Source organism: Lolium perenne, chromosome 7 (assembly GCF_019359855.2).
Source record: "Lolium perenne isolate Kyuss_39 chromosome 7, Kyuss_2.0, whole genome shotgun sequence".
NCBI lineage: Eukaryota > Viridiplantae > Streptophyta > Magnoliopsida > Poales > Poaceae > Lolium > Lolium perenne.
The window spans coordinates 108,535,310-108,553,789 of record NC_067250.2 but is presented as its reverse complement, the minus strand read 5'-3'; the positions used below and the strand labels follow the sequence as shown (position 1 = coordinate 108,553,789).

Here is an 18,480-nt window from a genome sequence, read left to right as displayed (position 1 = left end):
TCTATATGATGTCAATTTCTTGCATGCCTTCTTACTTGCTCATAATGAGCGAAAAATCATGGTTGTTCTAGATGTATTTTGCAAAGGACATGAATGTCATATTTGTTGCCAACAAGATCCCTTCACGTGTTCCCACTAGGCTCTTTCCCCCACTCCCCTAGGAGCCCCAATCACTGCAGCATTGGACAGTAGCTAAGGTAATAAGGCATTGTAATTCAATTCCAGTATCAAATTGTAGATAGGCCATATGTGTGATCTCAGAAATTTAAGATACTTTGATTTTCAATGTTTTCATGAGTAAAAGGTTCTCGCATTACGTGCAGGTCTGTTATGACGTGGAAGGATAGGGCTTCTTTGATCTGAACCATGCCTTATTTTAGAAGTTATAGGCACATGTGTGTACTATGCAACATAATCCCTGCTTAAACTTTTTTACTGTGACTCATGCTATTAGTCTATACAATTAAATCAATATTGGATATGAGAAACTAGGCGAGGGCGACGCGCCGTGGAAGAAGCTCAGCGTCCCTCTCATGTTCGCTCCGATGAGAAGTTATTTAAATTCAGGTGCATTTTACCACTGAACTCAGTTTGCAGTAGGATACCATTGCATCAAATAGCCTGATCTGCATGTTTCTTTGCTTCCTTCTCGAGGCTATTAAGTTGTTTCTTAAAACCTAGCATGGTTTTTCTGCTAACAATGCTCAAGAACATTTTAATCTGAACTTTTATGTCCTTTCGGTAGGTGGTTGCAATGGGCCATGAAGACTGTGGCGGGTGATAACACCAACAATTCAGGCAACAACCTTCCCTGTTTACTGCAATTATATCTTCTTGGAAGAAGTTATCTGGCAAGCTAAACATAGCAAGAAAAGGTGGCGGGACATACTGTCAACCATCCTTGTCGTTGCCATCATCAGAGACCATTTGCACGTGTGTGCCATGGGATGGCATTGGTAAAATTTCCTGGTCTTTAGTTCGCTACCCTGCTTTCGAATTACTCTGCACTATGGAAAGCAAGGGAGATAGCATTTCTATCTAGACTAGATATTCTTGCCAAGGAAGATACTATCACCAACGTTGGTGCCTAAACTCCTTGGTCAGCTGAATTCGAATTAAGAAACTTAGTCTTAATTGTAGATGCTAGCGACGGTGTTACCACACAAAGATTATACATTGTTATACTGAAAAAAGGTAGGTAGGAGAGGTGCAGGGTGTCTCTTTCGATGATGAAGATTAGTCATTAGGTATCAGAACTCTGTCACTTACGTGGGAAGTTCAGTGTTTCTTTTTTTTTTGTAGGGAGCGTCGATGGCTGGAGATTGTTGAAGCACTTTGGTTATACGAATCAGATGCTAACAGATTTTCATTAAATACTACTGGCTGTTTGACTGAAACAGAAGTTATTTAAATTCAGATGTGTTCTTCCTCTGAACTCTTTGCTCAATGAAGGCACTATGTTCCCTCCCGGGATATAGTAAGGTCGTATGTTCTCTAAGAGTTTGTGTAAGGAAGCAGGTGAACTATTTTTCTTCTTCTAGATAACATGTAGTCCTCCTATACAAAGAATAACTGCAGAAATCTTATATGTATATCCTATATCTAAGAAATCAGCCATATAACGTGATCAAATTAATCGAAGCAAACCGATGTTACTCCTGTTGGTATATTTAATCACTTTTGCTCCCCGGGCCATACCGTTTGTCTGACCACCGGTTTGGCAGCATGGTGTTGCTGAACGTCTAGAAATCCATGATCAGAGGAAAGAAACCTGCAGTTGATGTGTTTAGATCGTTGCCTATGGTCAGTTTTTTACTGCTTGGGGGAAACAAAGTGCACTTGAGAATTCGTAAAGTTCATGAACTCTGATGGCCGAAGACCCAAACCACCTATATTGGTAGATGACCTAGCTGTTTGTTCAGCTTGACAAGCTGGTCCGTCTGGTTCTTGGCATTCTTTTGTAGTTGTTTAGCATGGAAATATTGCAACTTTACTACAGTCTTTATGACTTGCTGCTGCTCTGTTTTACAAGAGTTTGATGCATAGTATTTCTGCTTTGTTTTACACGTGCATGCATAGAGGGCAGTATTTCACGACTGCATCGATTTATCGCATTTCTCATCCCTTTGGTGTATCACTCTCTTGACAAGGACAATTTATAAGTAATATTGCAGTGCCTCTTTGGTTTTAAATTGCAGAAGCCCTATGTTACACTCTTTAATTTCTTTCCACATGCATCTACTCTTGTTTGGTAGATGATTCCTCATTTCTTTGACAACCACGTCCGAATGATACGAAAAATAACGAATTAGCATTTAGAAGCAGCTATTCTGCATGTCAATGTACCCATACATGTATCTACACTTTTGCTTGATACATGATTTCGCTGACAATCACGTCCGAACAATACTAAAAAAGATAGAATTAACATTCAGGAAAACTATGCAACACGCTCTAGAAAAAGACCTATCTTTCATTCTTCAACTTGCAATCACAATTTGGGCGCGGCATGCCGCCGCGCCATCTCCCGGCGTGGAGGCTAGATATAACTCGCTTCTCCGTCCCTACTCCTACCCCATCGGCGGGAGGCCACTGCACTCTCCCGCTCCTCCACCACCACCGCGACTGAGACGCCCAGCTACGGCCATGTTCCTAATCTTGGGTGAGGCCCGGCTCCGCTCCCATCTGGCTTGGTACGCGGTCGAGCTCGCCATGCTCGCCGATGCGGCCTGCCCTCTTCCTGCTCCCCGCCGCGGACAGCATACGTCCTGCTCGCCGGTGTGTCCAGCTCTGGACGCCCATTCGCCATGATGTTCTTCCTGTATGAATGATGTTGTCCTCTTTCAAATACAGTGTTCTAGCCTAAACACATCAGTTTGGTTCAATAATATATTGTCAACGACTGAATTGGCCGCCCGTTTATCTTGCTCACTTTTAATTCAGTAATGTTGGTCTCTTGCTTTACTTAACGACATCGTTTGGTCTGAATTATTTCATATGAAATAATGGTTTCTCCTGCAATCAAGATTCTTGATAACAACATGCCTGAAAATTCTACCTCAACAAATAGGTGTAGCAGTGCACTTATCTCTTCCTGTGCCCAACAACGACAAAGAAGCCGTCCAAGGTCTTGCCCTCCCTAGAAGAGCTGATACCGGGCGAGGACAACAATGCCGGCTGCTGATACCTCAAAGACAGAAGAACACCCGCAGCACCTGTCTTACCATGCTATCCACTAATTAATTAACAATGTATATTAGCTAATCGACAAACTATGTACTGGAGTGCTATGTATTAAGTAACAATGCAAGATATTACCAGTAACTAATCTTCCTGTTATATGATGTAATCCTATCAACTATGCAATCCTGTAGGAAGATGTATCAGTATAAGTGACTATAGTTAAGTAACAATATATATTAGTACCACTAGCTAATCCACAAGCTCTATGTACTGGAGTACTATGTATTAAGCAACAATGTTAGTTGGTACCAGTAACTAATCTTCCGGTTAGTTGATGTAATCCTGAAGGAAGATATATCAGTATAACCGACTAATTGGTGTGCGCCTCCCCAATACCATCACTTCTTAATAGTGTTATGCATACAATGCAGCCATTGTCATTGGCTCAACGGTTTAGCTGGCAATTCTGCAGTGATTTTTCTTCGAAAAAACGCAAAGAATTTGTGTTTCTTTTTGTCGAATAGAAGAATTTTTCAGTAATGCTCTTGATTTTCATTCTAAGTATACCTACTATGGTTGCAACCTTTTTAGTACCTTCAAGGGCACCACCTCTTGAATAGCTTATGCTCTAACCTTACCAACTCGCTGCGACTTACAAAATAACGGATTCGTACTAAACAACAAAATTAACTAGACAATTACCATGATCTGGCGCGGCGTGCCGCCGTGCCCTTCTTTGCTAGTGTTAACTATGGCCTGTCGTTTTGATTTTTGTAATCTTGGCATGGCTTTGACCATTGATCATGTATACGCCAAATAAGACTAGGCAGGGCTCTAGGTAGGATTAACTATACACACCCACCACAACAAAGATTTCATTCTTGATAAACATTACTGAGTATATAGAAGAAAAGGCTGCACATCATTCAACCTTACCTTTTGGTACAGTGAATATCCATTGAACTAAAGAATGTTTCCAATATTTCTATTACACAATTATTACATGAGAACATCTGAGGAAAATAAGGTTTCCTTGGTACAGTTTTTACATTTACTATGCAGAAAACAATATAAGGATGGTTTGTACATTCTCTACGCAGAAAACAATATAAGGGTAGTTTGGATTTTAACCTATGCTACAATCAAACTACAGACCTAGTCCTCCCTAATGTGGCATGCTTATGCAGCAGTAGTGCAACAACAAAAGCCCACTTATTCACAAGGGAAGCAGACCGGCACTTAGTCAAAACAAACATAGCCATAAGTTTCCCCGAGGTCTCATGTTAGCATTTACATTTCCAGTCAATCGCAACACCTTCGCTCAGGGCTTAGACTTTTGTGAAGATCCCTTCTTTCTTTTGCGGTGCAAAATAAGGTAATGTTTGATTTCAGCCATGCCCGATTTACAATTTTGTGCAGATCACTTAATTGCAATAGAAAATTCTTCTGTTCCCCACCATCTGGACATAAAGAGAAACCAGACTAAGGATCTGCATTCAGAAGGAATCCAACGTCCATCAGAATGTTTGGAGTTTCATATTTTCATGAGTAATTGGGATTTTAGGGTAGCAGGTGACCTGATTCGTCCAATGTAGCTAGATGTCAGCACTGAAGGAGGTAATCAAGCCAGTGTGACCTTCTTTCCTTTCGATTCCCTAGCCTGCATAACATTTCTTTCAGTAATCGTCCAAGAAACCCCACACTAGAAAGACAACTATTGCAGGTGAAGATGGATCGGATGGGGACACTAGAATATTCAATTGTGAAATATGCAGATTGTATGCTGTGAAATTGAGTACGAAGTAGCACCTTCGTGGCAATAGACTTCCTGGACGACACAAATTCACCAAACTCCTTATCGTACCCCCTCTTATCATCGACTGGTGTAGAAGGTCTCGCCTTCATAGCAACAGACATGAGGAGTTCCTTGCTGATACACGGTTCTCCTTCTGGGATACCGTCCTCTCTGCTGTCCAGAACTTCATGAATCGCTGCCAACCCAGCATCTGTTAGAATTGCCGCCAGATCAGCACCAGTAAATCCTTCAGTCAACGAAGCAACATCTTCCAGACTGGCGTCACTTGCCAGTGTAACCTGAGACGAACAGGAGACATAAAACAAAGCCAAAATTATAAAGAATGTGGATGCAAAGAAAATAAATTGTCATGAATTCAGATATATTTCAGATCATATAAGTGAATGTTATATTCTCTGCTGAAATTTTCCATAAAACAAGAGAAAATACAGGACTGAGGAAATACTGGAAGAGGTATTTCTTTTAGGGGTACAACAATGTGTACATAGATTAAAGTGTCATCATCCTTTTCTAGTCTACTGACGAAGTTTTTTAATCCAGGAACAAAAACAAACTCATGCCCAGTACACACAAACTAAGAGAGAAAACTACACTTGTGCAGATGTTCACGTAACTGGCTATGTAAGAAATGGGATACAAAATCTCACCGTATTAGATCATAAAAAGGCAACAATACAGAACAAAGAATAGAATTAACAACACATTCTAAAGAAATCTCACCGTTCGAGAGTGCACTTTCAGAATTTCTAAACGCTCGTCCCATCGAGGAAAATCACAAAAGACAAGTCGATCGAATCTTCCAGGCCGCAAGAGTGCAGCATCAATTAATTGTGGTTTGCTGCACATAAGAAAACAGTGACACCATAAAAAATGGAATGAATGAAGTGTGCATATGAGTAAAACAACCCTCACTGATAAAAATCAATCATCCTAGCATTTCATCCTATGCCGGCTGAAATTATGAATATCCAAAAGAGCAAATAGAAAGAAATATAGGACAGAAGGATAGATCTGACAGTAAATTTTAAAAGCAAAATAAGAAAGAGACTAAAATCTCTTTTTCTTTGAGAACTAACCTTGTAGCAGCAAACACAAATACCCCAGTCAAAGTTTCCACGCCATCTAGTTCAGTTAAGAACTGCATACATACAATTAAAACAATGCAAAGCACGGCAAAAAAAATTAGATAATGTTCTGTCTTTCTTGTACCTAAAGATCCACCTACAGAAGTTGAGTAGCAGCAATGATAATTTACTCACCTGATTAACAACACGATCAGAAACTCCTGCACTATGCGTTCCTCGTTGGGGTGCAATGGAGTCAAATTCATCGAAGAATAGTAGGCAAGGTGCTGCTGCAGCTGCCTTTGCAAAAAAGTCACGAACCTGGAATCGAGTGATTAATATCAGAGCATGGTGATCTGAGTGGTCTTTTGAACTCAAATGAATAATTACATTTAGCAGTAAGAGATGTTTGAACAATACAAGATGCAGCGAAATAACGGGCGAGAAGTTCCTTACCGATTGCTCAGAAGAACCGATGTACTTGTTCAACAGCTCTGGACCCTTGACTGAAATGAACCGCAGGGAACAAGCTGCAGCTGCAGCCCTCACAATATGTGTTTTACCACATCCAGGTGGTCCATAAAGGAGGATATTTGATCGCAACCGTACAGGTGCCTTGGTGAAGACATTTGGGTACTTTGATGGCAATTCAAGAGTCTATAAGGGGGGAAAAATATAAGTGGAACCCTCTTACACAAGTAAAAAAATCGAAGGCGTGTACAGAATAGTTAGTTGCCCATGAAGATAGAACTTAGAAATCAACGTTATTGTTCATTAAACATTGACCTTCCTATTTGGAAAATATCAGGAATAATCCTGTTGAATATAAATAACAATGTTCGTTAGAATGTATCTAACAGTGAGTACTCTTCAACACCCCCAACCCTCAAGAAACAGTGACTTTAAGATTACTGTTAAGGTTCTCAACAATTAGTTTCAGATATAGGCAGACAGAAAATTTGCTTGTTCCGTTAGTTAAAGGGCATTCATTCCCTGAGCAATAACCATGGTATACCCTGGTGGAAATTAATATCCACCATCATATCTTAAAGCTCAGGTTACAATGCAGAAATTACTGAAACTTTTACAGCCATGAAGATTAGGTGTTGCGAGCTCTAGTGGCATCATGTTTAGCATCTGTTAATAGCACAATGAAGTAATTTGAAGAAGTCAGGAAATGACACCTCTTTAATAATAGTTACTGCTTCATTAAGCCCTCCAACATCTTCCCAACCACCATCATTGCCATCAGGAGCATATTTCCTAAGATCACGCATGGCAACAGGAAGGAAGTCATGCAGCGCTGTCAAGAAGTCTTCCATCACCAGCGTTGGGTTCACAGAGTTCAAATAGGTATACGGAAGAACAAAGCGAGAAGCAGCAGCATGCACAGCCCTATCAACCAAAATTCCCTGCAATGCAATAGTATGTGCATAAGACACAGATTGGTCACACAGCACATACATCAAACATTATCTGGTAGACCTACTCATACAAAATAAAATTTCTACCCCCCAAAGTTATAGCAATAATAAGAATAATAATATGATAAGGTGCCCTATGATAAACATGTTACATGATTGCAAGTATAGTTCGATTATAAGAGAAATTAAAAGTTCTATTTTTGGATATGTTTTGTCGATGCCTGATAGTTGATAAAGAGGAGTTGCATAAAGGAAACATTACCAAGTCATATGCATCATAGCCATCGCATTTTGACGCTATCTCTGAGATAACTTCCTCAGAACACTGTAACTCGTGCTCCTCAACTTGATGTTTAAGTATTGCTTCACGCTCAGGGATGGCAAGAGCACGAAGTTCAACATGGAAATCAAATCTCCCTGTGAATTTTTTTATTAGTTCGTCAGAGTTGTTGATGCAACTACAGGTTTGATGGAAAGATGGGAAGAAAATAACCAGATGAAGTCAGCTCTTGAGGAAGACTCTGAAGTGATTGAACTGAAGCCATCAGTGCAATAGGTCCATATCCACATGCATTACGACTCTTATCCTTGCAAGAATACAGGGTCATGCTAAGCAAGTAGGACACACAAGTATTCTTGCAAAACAAGAACATCATACAGCCATACACATATCGAGATGACCGTTATCCAAGTTTGCTTTTTATAAATCATTACAATGTAATAAATAAGAAAAAAGATGATAAATCATGCTTACCTTATACTCATCCAGAATATCAGTCAAGTATCTTACTAGAGAATCAGAAGAACTGGACGATTGGGATACTTGAGGATCTGAAGAGACTGATATTATATTGTCTAGATCATCAAATATGATAACAGAAGGTGAATGAAGCAACGCTTCGGAAATGCAATCTTCAATTGTTTGCCTTGTCTCCTTAGCCTTGCCAATTGCAAGTTTGGAACAGTCCATATATATTCTGCTCTTAACAACAAAATCCACCTTTTATTGATATATTTCAAGGTAAAATGATCATTATTTGGAAACAATAAAGAACTTAGTTTCTCATGAGTGGCTTACATGTGTGCCAGTATCTCTTTATGGTCTTCAAAGTATTTTGCAGCAGCCCGTGTCAAAGCAGTTTTCCCAGAACCCTGAAAACGGAAATAAAGTTACAGTTTTTTTAATCCTGAAGCTCAAATTAATATAAACAGACACACAAAGTATGTCAATATAGATGTCAAGTTTCACCAAATAAACATGGTATTGTTACTTACTCGAGGTCCATGGACAAGAACATGTCCAGGAAAGGGGAACTTTAGCCTGTTAAATAACCTCAGAGCAGTTGAAGACAAGAGCACAGATAGTCCTTCAAGAAGGAAAGCATGCAAAGCATAAAGAGAACAACAAGAATGGTAATACTTCAACGTATCTAGAAGACAAACAAGGAAGTATTTGCATATTTAGTGAAGAAAGAAAATACTTTTTGTCACATCCGACATTGCATTATCCATCCAGCCTAACGAAGATCGAGTCAGCTTAAAAGCATCGCTGAAGCCATCATCCAGTACAGAATCAATTGATATAGCTTCACCAAGCTCCAACCTCCCGAAGTTCAGTTCCAAGTTTTCTGGATCATCAGTTGGAGTATTCCAGGTAATCTCTATATTGCCTTGTGAATTGTTGTATCCAGGGTTTTCAAAAGCAATTGTTAACAAGTAGATAAAATCACCTCCTCTGCTTAGTTTCCCATCTACCACTTCAAAATGGATCAAAACATTGGCTGGTAAAATTACTGAACTTATCTCAGAATTTTCAGCATGTAAGGCCATTTCTTTGAGTTGCCCAATAAGCCAATGTTTAATAAGTACCTTCTGTTCTGACATGGATTCAGAAATACTATTAACATCTGCACTCATGAGATGTCCATTATCATGAGCTTTCTGAAAAGAATTGCCATTTTCCGAAGGAATGCCGGTGTTCCTCCAAGTGTCATTTTCATGACTGCCTAAATCGCCATTATCATGCAAATTGAAATGTAAAGGACACATTTTCATTACATGCTCATCTTTCTTAACATTAGAACTGCATTTCTTCACATAAACCCCTGAGGAACAGATAAACACCATTTTAGATAATAGTAAAGTAAGCGGCAGAGAATGTACAACCAATAGACTGGCAAAATGGCTATTGAGAAATGACTCAATTTTCAATTGGAAATCATATAACAAAGCTGGTTACTTCTTGTTATAGAGAAGAAAGACCTGATCTGTGAACTCACATGAATGTGTGTCTGCACTTATGAAGTGACGAACAGAGTGGGGAAGCATAACATGCCCTTTAGCAACAGTGTCTGAGAATAATATATACACGGCTACTTCTCGTGTCCTTTTAGGTACTGAAACACCCTTTTTTTGTGCAGCTTCTTTGGCTTTTTCAGTAAGTCCCTTAGGTGGTGATTTAGATGATATAGTGACCAACTGGAGATTTCCAAATGAAGTCCTTGCAGCTGTATCTGGATGTATCAGCACAGCAAAACTCAGAACCACTCCCAGTTCAATACCCTTAGATTTGAATTTATGTGCATACTTTCTATCTGCTGCTTGAACACGTAAGAGTGCCTTTGTTTTGCCCTGTTCTTTCAGTGAACTTTCCTTTTGCACATCCTGGCCTTTCCCTTTGCGTGTTTTGGGTGCCACGGCAACTTCAGTTCCTGGCACAAGTTGAACTAGAAAGGGCACAATATACAATTAAATACAAGTAAGAAGGAAATAAATGTGATAACATGATTCATAAGTTCATATGCACTTCATGACTAGAATACTTAGCGGTACTCAGTAATATATAGTACAGTGCAGCAAAGAAACTTCAAACCATATGGTGCCCTATAGGCTAGAACCTATTTAGGATTTCTTGAAAAGATAGCACATTAGCTCTAGGCAAATGAAATACTATTGCACTCGAATAGTTACAAAGCATTGCCAGTAGAAAATAAATAACTGCAATAGTGTAACTAGATATAGCTAAATTAAAACATAATGAGAGTGTTCAAGAATTATAATAGGTGAAGCATACAAAAACTATACCTGACATCATGATTTTGAACAAGCATAATATTTTTTTATAAGAGATGAGATGCTAATTGAAATATTTTGGTATGTCACCAATGTATACGTAATCTTGACAATGTAGTTTGCAGAACTTTTAGAAAACATCAAAATATTGCTTTAGGATTTTGTGCAATTTATGTTTTGGGAGAAAAAAAAAACTCAACCTGTGGGGGAAGACAGCCCCCACAGCTTTTTTTAGAAGGTGAGAAACCCCCCAAAAACGGCGCATGGCTGCTTCAACCTCACCTCGGGATTAGACACTGCGCTTGCCAACGAGGAAGATTTTTTAATGCGAAACCCAGGTCTTGAACCCGGGTTGGATGCCCCAGCCCCCACCAACGGAGGTGCAGCCACCACGCTATTAACGCATTCGCTAAGTTTAGGGAGAACACAGAGTATTTATCACTAGTAGGATCTGTTAACCTATGTGAACTAATTCTTGGTCCCAAACAACATTAAAACCATACTAAGGATAAGTACAAAATATAGTGACATACTTAATTTTGCTTTCTTCACGAACACACTTAATTTGGTACGTGACAAATCATCAAAACAAAATCCTCTCGATGTAAATTATTTTGTAAGAAGTGATTTCATTTTTATTCTATTATTGGTAAGACGTACATCTAAAAGACACTTTCTATAATAAGTATAGTGCAATCAATTGAGTCATTACCAAATGCACACACCCTTCCCTAAGAAGTGCACATTATATGGCTTACTATAGATTGAGTGATCGGTGCAATGTTGGCAAAAGAAGACGGTGGGAAGGAGTACATTATTGCATACTTAAGTCATCGTTTTATCGGTACCTTGACTTGGTACGTGTTTATTCAAAAAATTAAACATGTTTTTATATTATTATGTTATAACAACCGATTCCTAGTGATTATATGGGAAGAGGAAATTACAACCTGTGAACACAATGATATGTAAATGGGCATCCAAAGGAGCATCCATCCGAATGATGCAACACATATCGTGCAAGTGAATGAAGAAAAAGAAATCATACCAACTGACTTTTTGGGGCTAGATGAAACCACGACAAACTTTACAATATTATGGCCATCCAACCACAACGGGAATTTCATGCCCTCATAAACAATACCGACCTAGTTGAAAAGAACAAAATCGAAATTTCAGGCATTAGAACTGAACATGGAATTGTAAATAAGCAATATGGAAAATAATGAAGCGTGTTGTACAGATGATTCAATTCATTGTAAAACATGAATAACAGTCGGGGGAACATGTGATTAATAACAAGAGACATTTTTCCCATAGAGCTTAGAACCGATGTAATCAGCAAGCGCGGGAAATAAACTAACTCGTACCGAAAGCATAGAATACCTGCTGCAAGATGGTTTCTTCAGCCAGATCGGCACGGCTCTCCAGTATCTCCCAGTCGTCCTCGCTGAAGGGCTCGATACTGACCGAGTCAGCTCGGGTCAGAGAGCGAGCTACGCTGAGTTGAGCCACCGTTCCATCAGGAAGTGAAATGCAGTCTGCCAACTCCTGCGCAACCTGCAAGGCTCCGCCAGCTGAGGTCATGCTGCAAATATCCGGAGCATGCTTATTTCGATGCAATGTAGAGAGCGCGTTTAAGGTCGTCAAACCGAGGGTAATCGGAGATGATCATTACAGTTCTGCAACCCAGGGTCGGCAATTTACAAACTAGTATTGGATTGGATGGCAACATGTACTCTAGAAAGTTCTTGATAGAAAAATTTGATCCCCAAAACTTCCCAAGCTAGCATCAGTTCAGTGAACGATCCCGGTAAATTCGGAGTGCCTGGGGTTCGAAGCCTTTGCCGTCAATCTATAAGAGGGGCGGAACAGGGTCGTCACTCACCTCGATGGCGCGGGAGCGGGACGCGGCGCCGGACCAGGCGAGGGACCACCGCGCGCCGGCGGCGGCGCGGAGGTCGAGCGCGAGGACGGGCGGGAGGTCGGCGGAGGCGGAGGTGCGGGAGAGGGCCTGGATGAGGTGGAGCGGGAGCGCGACGAAGCAGCTCCGGGCGCCGCCGACGACGCGCACCTCCACCTCCATCCCACCACCGCTCCCCATGGCCTTCTGCCGGAGTTGGACTGATGGATTTACCTTCTGTTCGGACGGATGGTCAAATAAGTCAACTGCCTGCTGATTTATTTTTTCTTCTGTGGAGCTGCGTTTTATAGCGGGGAGAAGAGTTTAAAATCTTTAAAACTATCGTTTGGATGCCATGCAGAAAAAACACGAGAACCATAGAACAGAATGAAGAATACAAGATACAGGATCTCATGTCTGGTTTCCTTCATAAGTACTGTATTTTACTCCTATGGAATTGTCAATTTCATAGAAATTCACAGGAATGTAGGATATCTATTCTTTTGTTCTAAACGGTCTGAAAGACAATTTTCCTCTAAGGCTCCAAGAATCTTATTCTCCAAAAAAAAAAAAACTCCGTTCGTTCCAAACGGGGTCCTAAAATTCTGGCAAGGAAGATCAGAGAGCAGCAACACGATGAGAGTCTTTTTTTTATATACATATATTTAAATACGAGTTTCACAAGAAAAAGCTAAATTTCTAAGAGTCAGGGAAAATTCCGATGGGCCGAAGAGCGCCAACAGATGATCCTGGACAGATGTATTTCTTGAACAAAGCTTAAACAATCCCACTTTCATATCATGTCATGTTTTAAACTCCTGTTAAACGAAGCTATCGAGCACCAGAAAAATCGTTGCTAACAGTGAAAGGACAAACAATTTACATCAAAGCCAAATTGGCTGTTCTACTTTTGCTCTCTGATTTCTGTTTCATCTTCACTCAGTTCTCCGAGAAAGAAAAATGTTATGTTCAGTTCAAACTCTTTTCTGAAAACATGTCCTTGAAGATTCTTATCTGTTTGCAGCTGTAAGAGTCTTCTTGGCGTGTCATCATGACACAGGCAGCAGCACAGTTGTTGTCAGCTAATGGTGTGGACTTCACCTGTTGAACGGTGGGTTCTTCTGAAATGCCTCGGGAGCAAACAACGGGAAGGACTGGGCGGTTCGCCCCCTCTCCCCCCTCGCATCCTGGTGATCAGCATTGAGCTCCCTCCTGTCATCTGGCTGCGCTCTCGCGTCCGCTTCATTCCTTTGAGATCCAGCAACAGCGGCGCTCATAACAGGCCCGCCGAAGAATATCGATTGTCCAGAGTGTGTCAGCCACTCAGAAGGCTGTCCGGATGGCAATCCTGAAGAAGATACATTCATCGGTGTGAGATTTCTGCCACGGTTGTTGTTGCTGCCTGGCTCACCACTTGGGTTTTCCAAGAAAGGCGGTGCTCTTGCCGGTTGATCAGCAGCAACGCGGCCATCAGCTCCCCTGGGTCTTGCGGGTGCGGGTGCCACCGACACGTACCGACTAGCGTCTTGATCCCAAACAACTGATGCTCTTCGGTTCTCCCTAACGTAGGACGTCGCTGACTGGAACATTGGGTTGGTGACCTGCTTAGTTGGAGGAACAGGCGGCCTTGGTATTGGCCTCTCTGGTGGTGGAGGTGGGCGGGATGATGGCATATTGATCTGCGTGTGAGGTGCAAGCTTGTGGATGTGGACCGGGCTGCCCACACTGCTGGCGCTCTGCGTGCCAGTCTCGTAGTCATCGTGGCTAGCGAGGCTCTGAGGATACGAGTTCTGAAGAGAAAACAGTTTCAGGCCACCCCTCTGTTCCCTTGCTGCGCTGTAATCAGCACTTATGCTGCTCCTGACACTGCCGTTGCCGCTGGAGCTAAGGTCGGCATCATGGCCCCCGCGGGCATCTCTGGGTCGGAGGACGGAGGACGATGCCCGAGCTCTTGCAGCAGCTTTCATCGCCTCATTGCCGTCCAGCTTCGCAAGCTTCCATGAACTGATTTTGACTTGCTTCTTGGCTTTGTTTGGTCTTTCAGCATGTCCTGTGGCATCAGGGTCGATGGTAGATGGTATCACGCCACGCTCCAAATGTGGGATAACTTCGTCTTGCTTCAACATAGGCACAAAAGTCACCAATAAAGCCTCCAAAAAAAATACTAATCTCTCGAAAAGATACAATATCAGATTGCTTAGCAAGCTTAAAATTCAGAAGGCGGTATGCTCGTCGTCCAATGCTACCTTATCAACGAAAATCCTTGGAGGTGTGCACCATGCACCCTTGTAGTGAAGACCAAGAGAACTTCCGGCGCTGAATCCAGTAGTGGCTGAGTTTGTTGGGGAATAAATAATGTTTACCCTCTCTTCTTCCTCCTCATCTTGAGGTACTTCACTCATAGCTCTTATTGCGACAACATATTCATAAGTTGTGATCCCCTGACACAGAGCAAGCAAAAGAAATGTAACAATCCAATCAAAAAACAGGACCTTTGAATACGTACTACGCAAGGTGGGAATTGCGAGAAAACCTTTCTGATCAATAGCATGTGGAAGATGAACAGCTCTCCTAAAGGTCCGCAAGCAACTAGAGACAGAAGAGTAGATATTCCCTGTACATAAGAAATACACATTCAGTCAGCTAATGGCAAGGTCATACAAAAAAAAATAGTGGAACATTATCTTGCAGGGCTATACAGTTTTAGGCTTCTAATCATGATCTCCAAAATTTAATAGTTACGGAAATAAAGAATGACAGCTTACCACAATAACTGCAAATGCAGGACGAGATAATCCATAAATCTTGTCATGAATAATTTTTTCAGCATTCTTGTTGATGAAGCACAGAACAAAAACAGCAATGCCCATCCCAACTTCAATAGCAAGCTGTCATACATGAGGTCAGAAATAAATTAGCTTAGCAAGCAGATGATAAGTGAATAGAAGCTGCAAAAGTGCTATATTATTTTAAATATTATTTAGGTGACAATTAGGTATCAGGTAAGACCACTTTACAGACCCAGAGGAGACTGGTAGTCATCAGAGCAATAAATGTGAAATAGTTTTTGCGTCCAACACAGTTATTTAGCCACTGCAGCAGATGCAAACAAAAAAAATCAGATATGCAAATAAAAACTGAAGGAAAATATAGCTTCTGTGTAAGAAATACCCGACAGTGATGATCAAATCCATCCACACACTTGTCACAACTTCTGCAATGTTTGCTGAATTGACAAACCTGAAATGTTTTCTACGTAAGTTAGAAAGATCTATATTGCAACCAAGTTTCTTGCTTCGTATAAGAAATAAAGCAAGCCCTTCTAGACTCCTTTCTTTTTGTAAATTAGCAAGATCTGGCGGTGTTGGTTTTCATTTTTTTACTTGTACCAAAGTTAGTGCAGAACGCTAAACAGATAGGACCTGTTGATAAGATGTGAGACATGGGAAATAAAACATTTCAAACTCAAACATCCACATATATGACTGTACCTCAGCGTTACATAATGTGCAGAACAGTGCACCTTCTCCATCAACTTCATTCTCTGAATCATCAGACTTCCTGCAATCCTCCTTACTAAACAAAGCACAAATGAAGCCTCCAATGTAGCACCCTGATCTTCTTCTTGGTGGTTGCACACTTATATTTATATTTGTATCTACAGCCGCTAAATCTCCTTGGTTAGAACGCACATTTTGAGAGCTCCTACAAGTAGATGTGGGGGAGTTTGTTCCAGTAGCAATGCCAGTTTTCCCAGGCAAATTTGTGCCCTGCAAGCCAGCATTACTTTCTGGTGCATTGACATAACCATCGTCAAACTTTGACATGATCCCAGGATCTGCAGGGTTTATAGTAGTGCACCGGATATAAAGGACGAAGACAGCAAATGCCTGAAGGAATTGCCACGAAGAATTGAAATAGTAAACACATAGAACGTAAAAAACAGCAGAGGAAAGTAACAATCCTTAAATGATGAGAAATAAATAAAATATAGGTGCAATATGGCAGGCTTACCACAGGAGTGTAGATACCAATTGCGACATACTTAAGGATTTGTGTTCCCAAAAATGGTGCAAAGAAGGCGTAAAAAGCAGCCACCAGAAGTAAGAAAATAAAAATTGCAACGATCTGTTCAATAAGAGATTAAGAACATAGTCATTCCCCGGTCCAAAAGTATGAAATGGTCAACTTCAAGTCATATTTGAAATTTCTATCCGTGTATAAGGTGAACCGGAAAATGTGGGATGGAAAAACGCATAGAGGCATATGACCAACTATCGATAGCAGAACCTATGAAACGCACCGCCCAAATTTGTCGCATATGTATTGCTTTCTGACATTGCAATAAAGGTCTTGTCTTTGCAGGGCATTACAGACAGGAACAGTCCAACACCGCAAGTTTTTTCTTCTCTTTTAGCACAATTAAACACAAAGTTTGGATTTCAGAGGAATTGCATATTGTAGAATCAAATGGTACAAGTCCGGAAACTTGCAAACACTATAAAGCTAGTACTAGTTCTAAGTAACAGTAGTACAGTACTATAACCAATGCCATGGCCAAGGCATTACTTCAGGAGCTAGAGCTACTGGTTACTAAATGTGAATGAACCAAATAAGTTCGCTCCCTTTGCACCAATTTCAGTCGACTTGTGCGGACCAGAAGCCAATCCATGATTACAAAGGGGATCATCCAGATAAATAGGATGAAACCAAAGGGGGTCCCCGCTTCAAGACTACAAAAGACAACCCAGGTTCATGCCTAGTAGATGGGGGAATCAGGAATTTAAGGAGCCTGCCCTAGATAATTCTCCCAAACATGCTTTTTCTTTTCTTTTAACACAAAATTCACGCAGATCTTGAACAGGTCCCTTGTTGCTATAAACCAGGAGCAAGAATCCTCCACGCTGGCATTGCGCCCTAGAGACTGAACTCCGATTAAAAAGCTGCATTTGACATTTATCTCCTCCAATCAACGACACAACGAGAGTAGAAGACGAATTATCAACTGAATTCGCGCTGCTGATCTGAACCGAATCCCCCACTTTATCGCGGCCCTTGCAAGGCAGTCCGCATGAGCTGAACTCGCCTAGTAAATTCTGCCACTGTAAGAAAGAAGAGAAGCAGGCCGTCGAAAATCTCACCTGGAATGTGTGTACCGGAGTCTGCCATCCGTTCTTCCTCACCATGGCGGCCCCCTCTTCCTCCCTGCTCTCTCGCCGCCTTTGCCCCGGTTTCTCGAGGGCAGTTCGAGACCGGAGACGAACAGAACGAGGCTGGAGATTTCTTTCTTTATAAAAAGAAAAGGAAAGAACGAACCTCACTCACGCTCACACAAACTCTCTCTCCCTTCTTTTCTTCCTTGTTTCCTGGTGATTATCTTTTACCGGGTTTGGGTTTCCGTTGCTTTCTCGGTGCTTGTTAGTTGGGGATCAGTTGAGGGCTGGCGCGGAGGAATCTCGTGGCCTGCCCGCGGAGAGAGAAGAGAAGACTGAAGCAAAGTCAAAAGGGAGCTTCAGTCTCGGAACTGAAGCTGTGCAGCAGAGAGCTTTGCCTTTTCTCGGCTCACTCTGTGCTCTGCCTCTTAAATTCGAAGGTATTTCATGTCAAAAGAAAAAGCGAGTATTTTTCCTCTGGAAACGGACAGAATTACCATACTAATTGTTGGTTGGATTCTATACTACGTGGTACAGTACTGGACACGTATACAAAGTACTACGATAATGTTTCTCAAATGTAAACCAATGGAATTGCAGTACTCCTACTCAACCAAGCCTCAATCCGGTACTATAAAAAATGTTGCTTGACCTGAAAGCATGCATGCATTGAATTAGTTAATTAACATTCATGCTCTAGGTGGCACGTACTAAACAATCTGATCCTCAATTTGCACTATCTATGTATGCTAAGCTAAGCGTCATGTCGATGTGTGGGGTGCAACCAAAGGAATGTTGGCCTCTTTTGTTTAGCAGAAAGAACAATTAAGTGTGGTAAGCGCAGGTAGATGAGTGCCGGATCGAA

The 18,480-nt window shown here is 41.3% G+C and overlaps 2 protein-coding genes across 5 annotated transcripts; both read right to left on the bottom strand.

The window, feature by feature from the left end:
- Positions 1-4,105: 4,105 nt before the first annotated feature.
- On the bottom strand, positions 4,106-12,743 carry LOC127316336 (peroxisomal ATPase PEX1). 3 transcript variants are annotated; one of them, XM_051346731.1, is made up of 18 exons: positions 12,448-12,743; positions 11,946-12,119; positions 11,608-11,707; positions 9,767-10,213; positions 8,969-9,592; positions 8,763-8,854; positions 8,566-8,639; positions 8,242-8,464; positions 7,981-8,074; positions 7,750-7,904; positions 7,248-7,475; positions 6,520-6,720; positions 6,259-6,384; positions 6,076-6,137; positions 5,720-5,837; positions 4,993-5,277; positions 4,761-4,843; positions 4,106-4,673 (listed from the first exon to the last, which is right to left on the bottom strand). In XM_051346731.1, exons 1-17 carry the CDS (start codon positions 12,661-12,663, stop codon positions 4,805-4,807), a joined length of 3,258 nt encoding a protein of 1,085 aa, XP_051202691.1. In that variant the 5' UTR covers positions 12,664-12,743; the 3' UTR covers positions 4,106-4,673; positions 4,761-4,804. The 3 variants fall into 3 exon arrangements, with proteins under 3 accessions (XP_051202691.1, XP_071680754.1, XP_051202692.1); XM_071824653.1 differs by having other exon boundaries at positions 4,106-4,643; XM_051346732.1 differs by having other exon boundaries at positions 7,981-8,068.
- Positions 12,744-13,194: 451 nt separating this feature from the next.
- Positions 13,195-17,971, bottom strand: LOC127316338 (probable protein S-acyltransferase 19). Of its 2 annotated transcripts, XM_051346733.2 has the most exons (9): positions 17,604-17,970; positions 16,477-16,590; positions 15,954-16,352; positions 15,634-15,702; positions 15,484-15,555; positions 15,228-15,350; positions 14,996-15,076; positions 14,709-14,903; positions 13,195-14,579 (listed from the first exon to the last, which is right to left on the bottom strand). In XM_051346733.2, the coding sequence occupies exons 1-9, from the start codon at positions 17,646-17,648 to the stop codon at positions 13,560-13,562; spliced, it is 2,118 nt and encodes a 705-aa protein (XP_051202693.1). In that variant the 5' UTR covers positions 17,649-17,970; the 3' UTR covers positions 13,195-13,559. The 2 variants fall into 2 exon arrangements, with proteins under 2 accessions (XP_051202693.1, XP_051202694.1); XM_051346734.2 differs by lacking the exon at positions 15,484-15,555 and having other exon boundaries at positions 17,604-17,971.
- Positions 17,972-18,480: the final 509 nt, after the last annotated feature.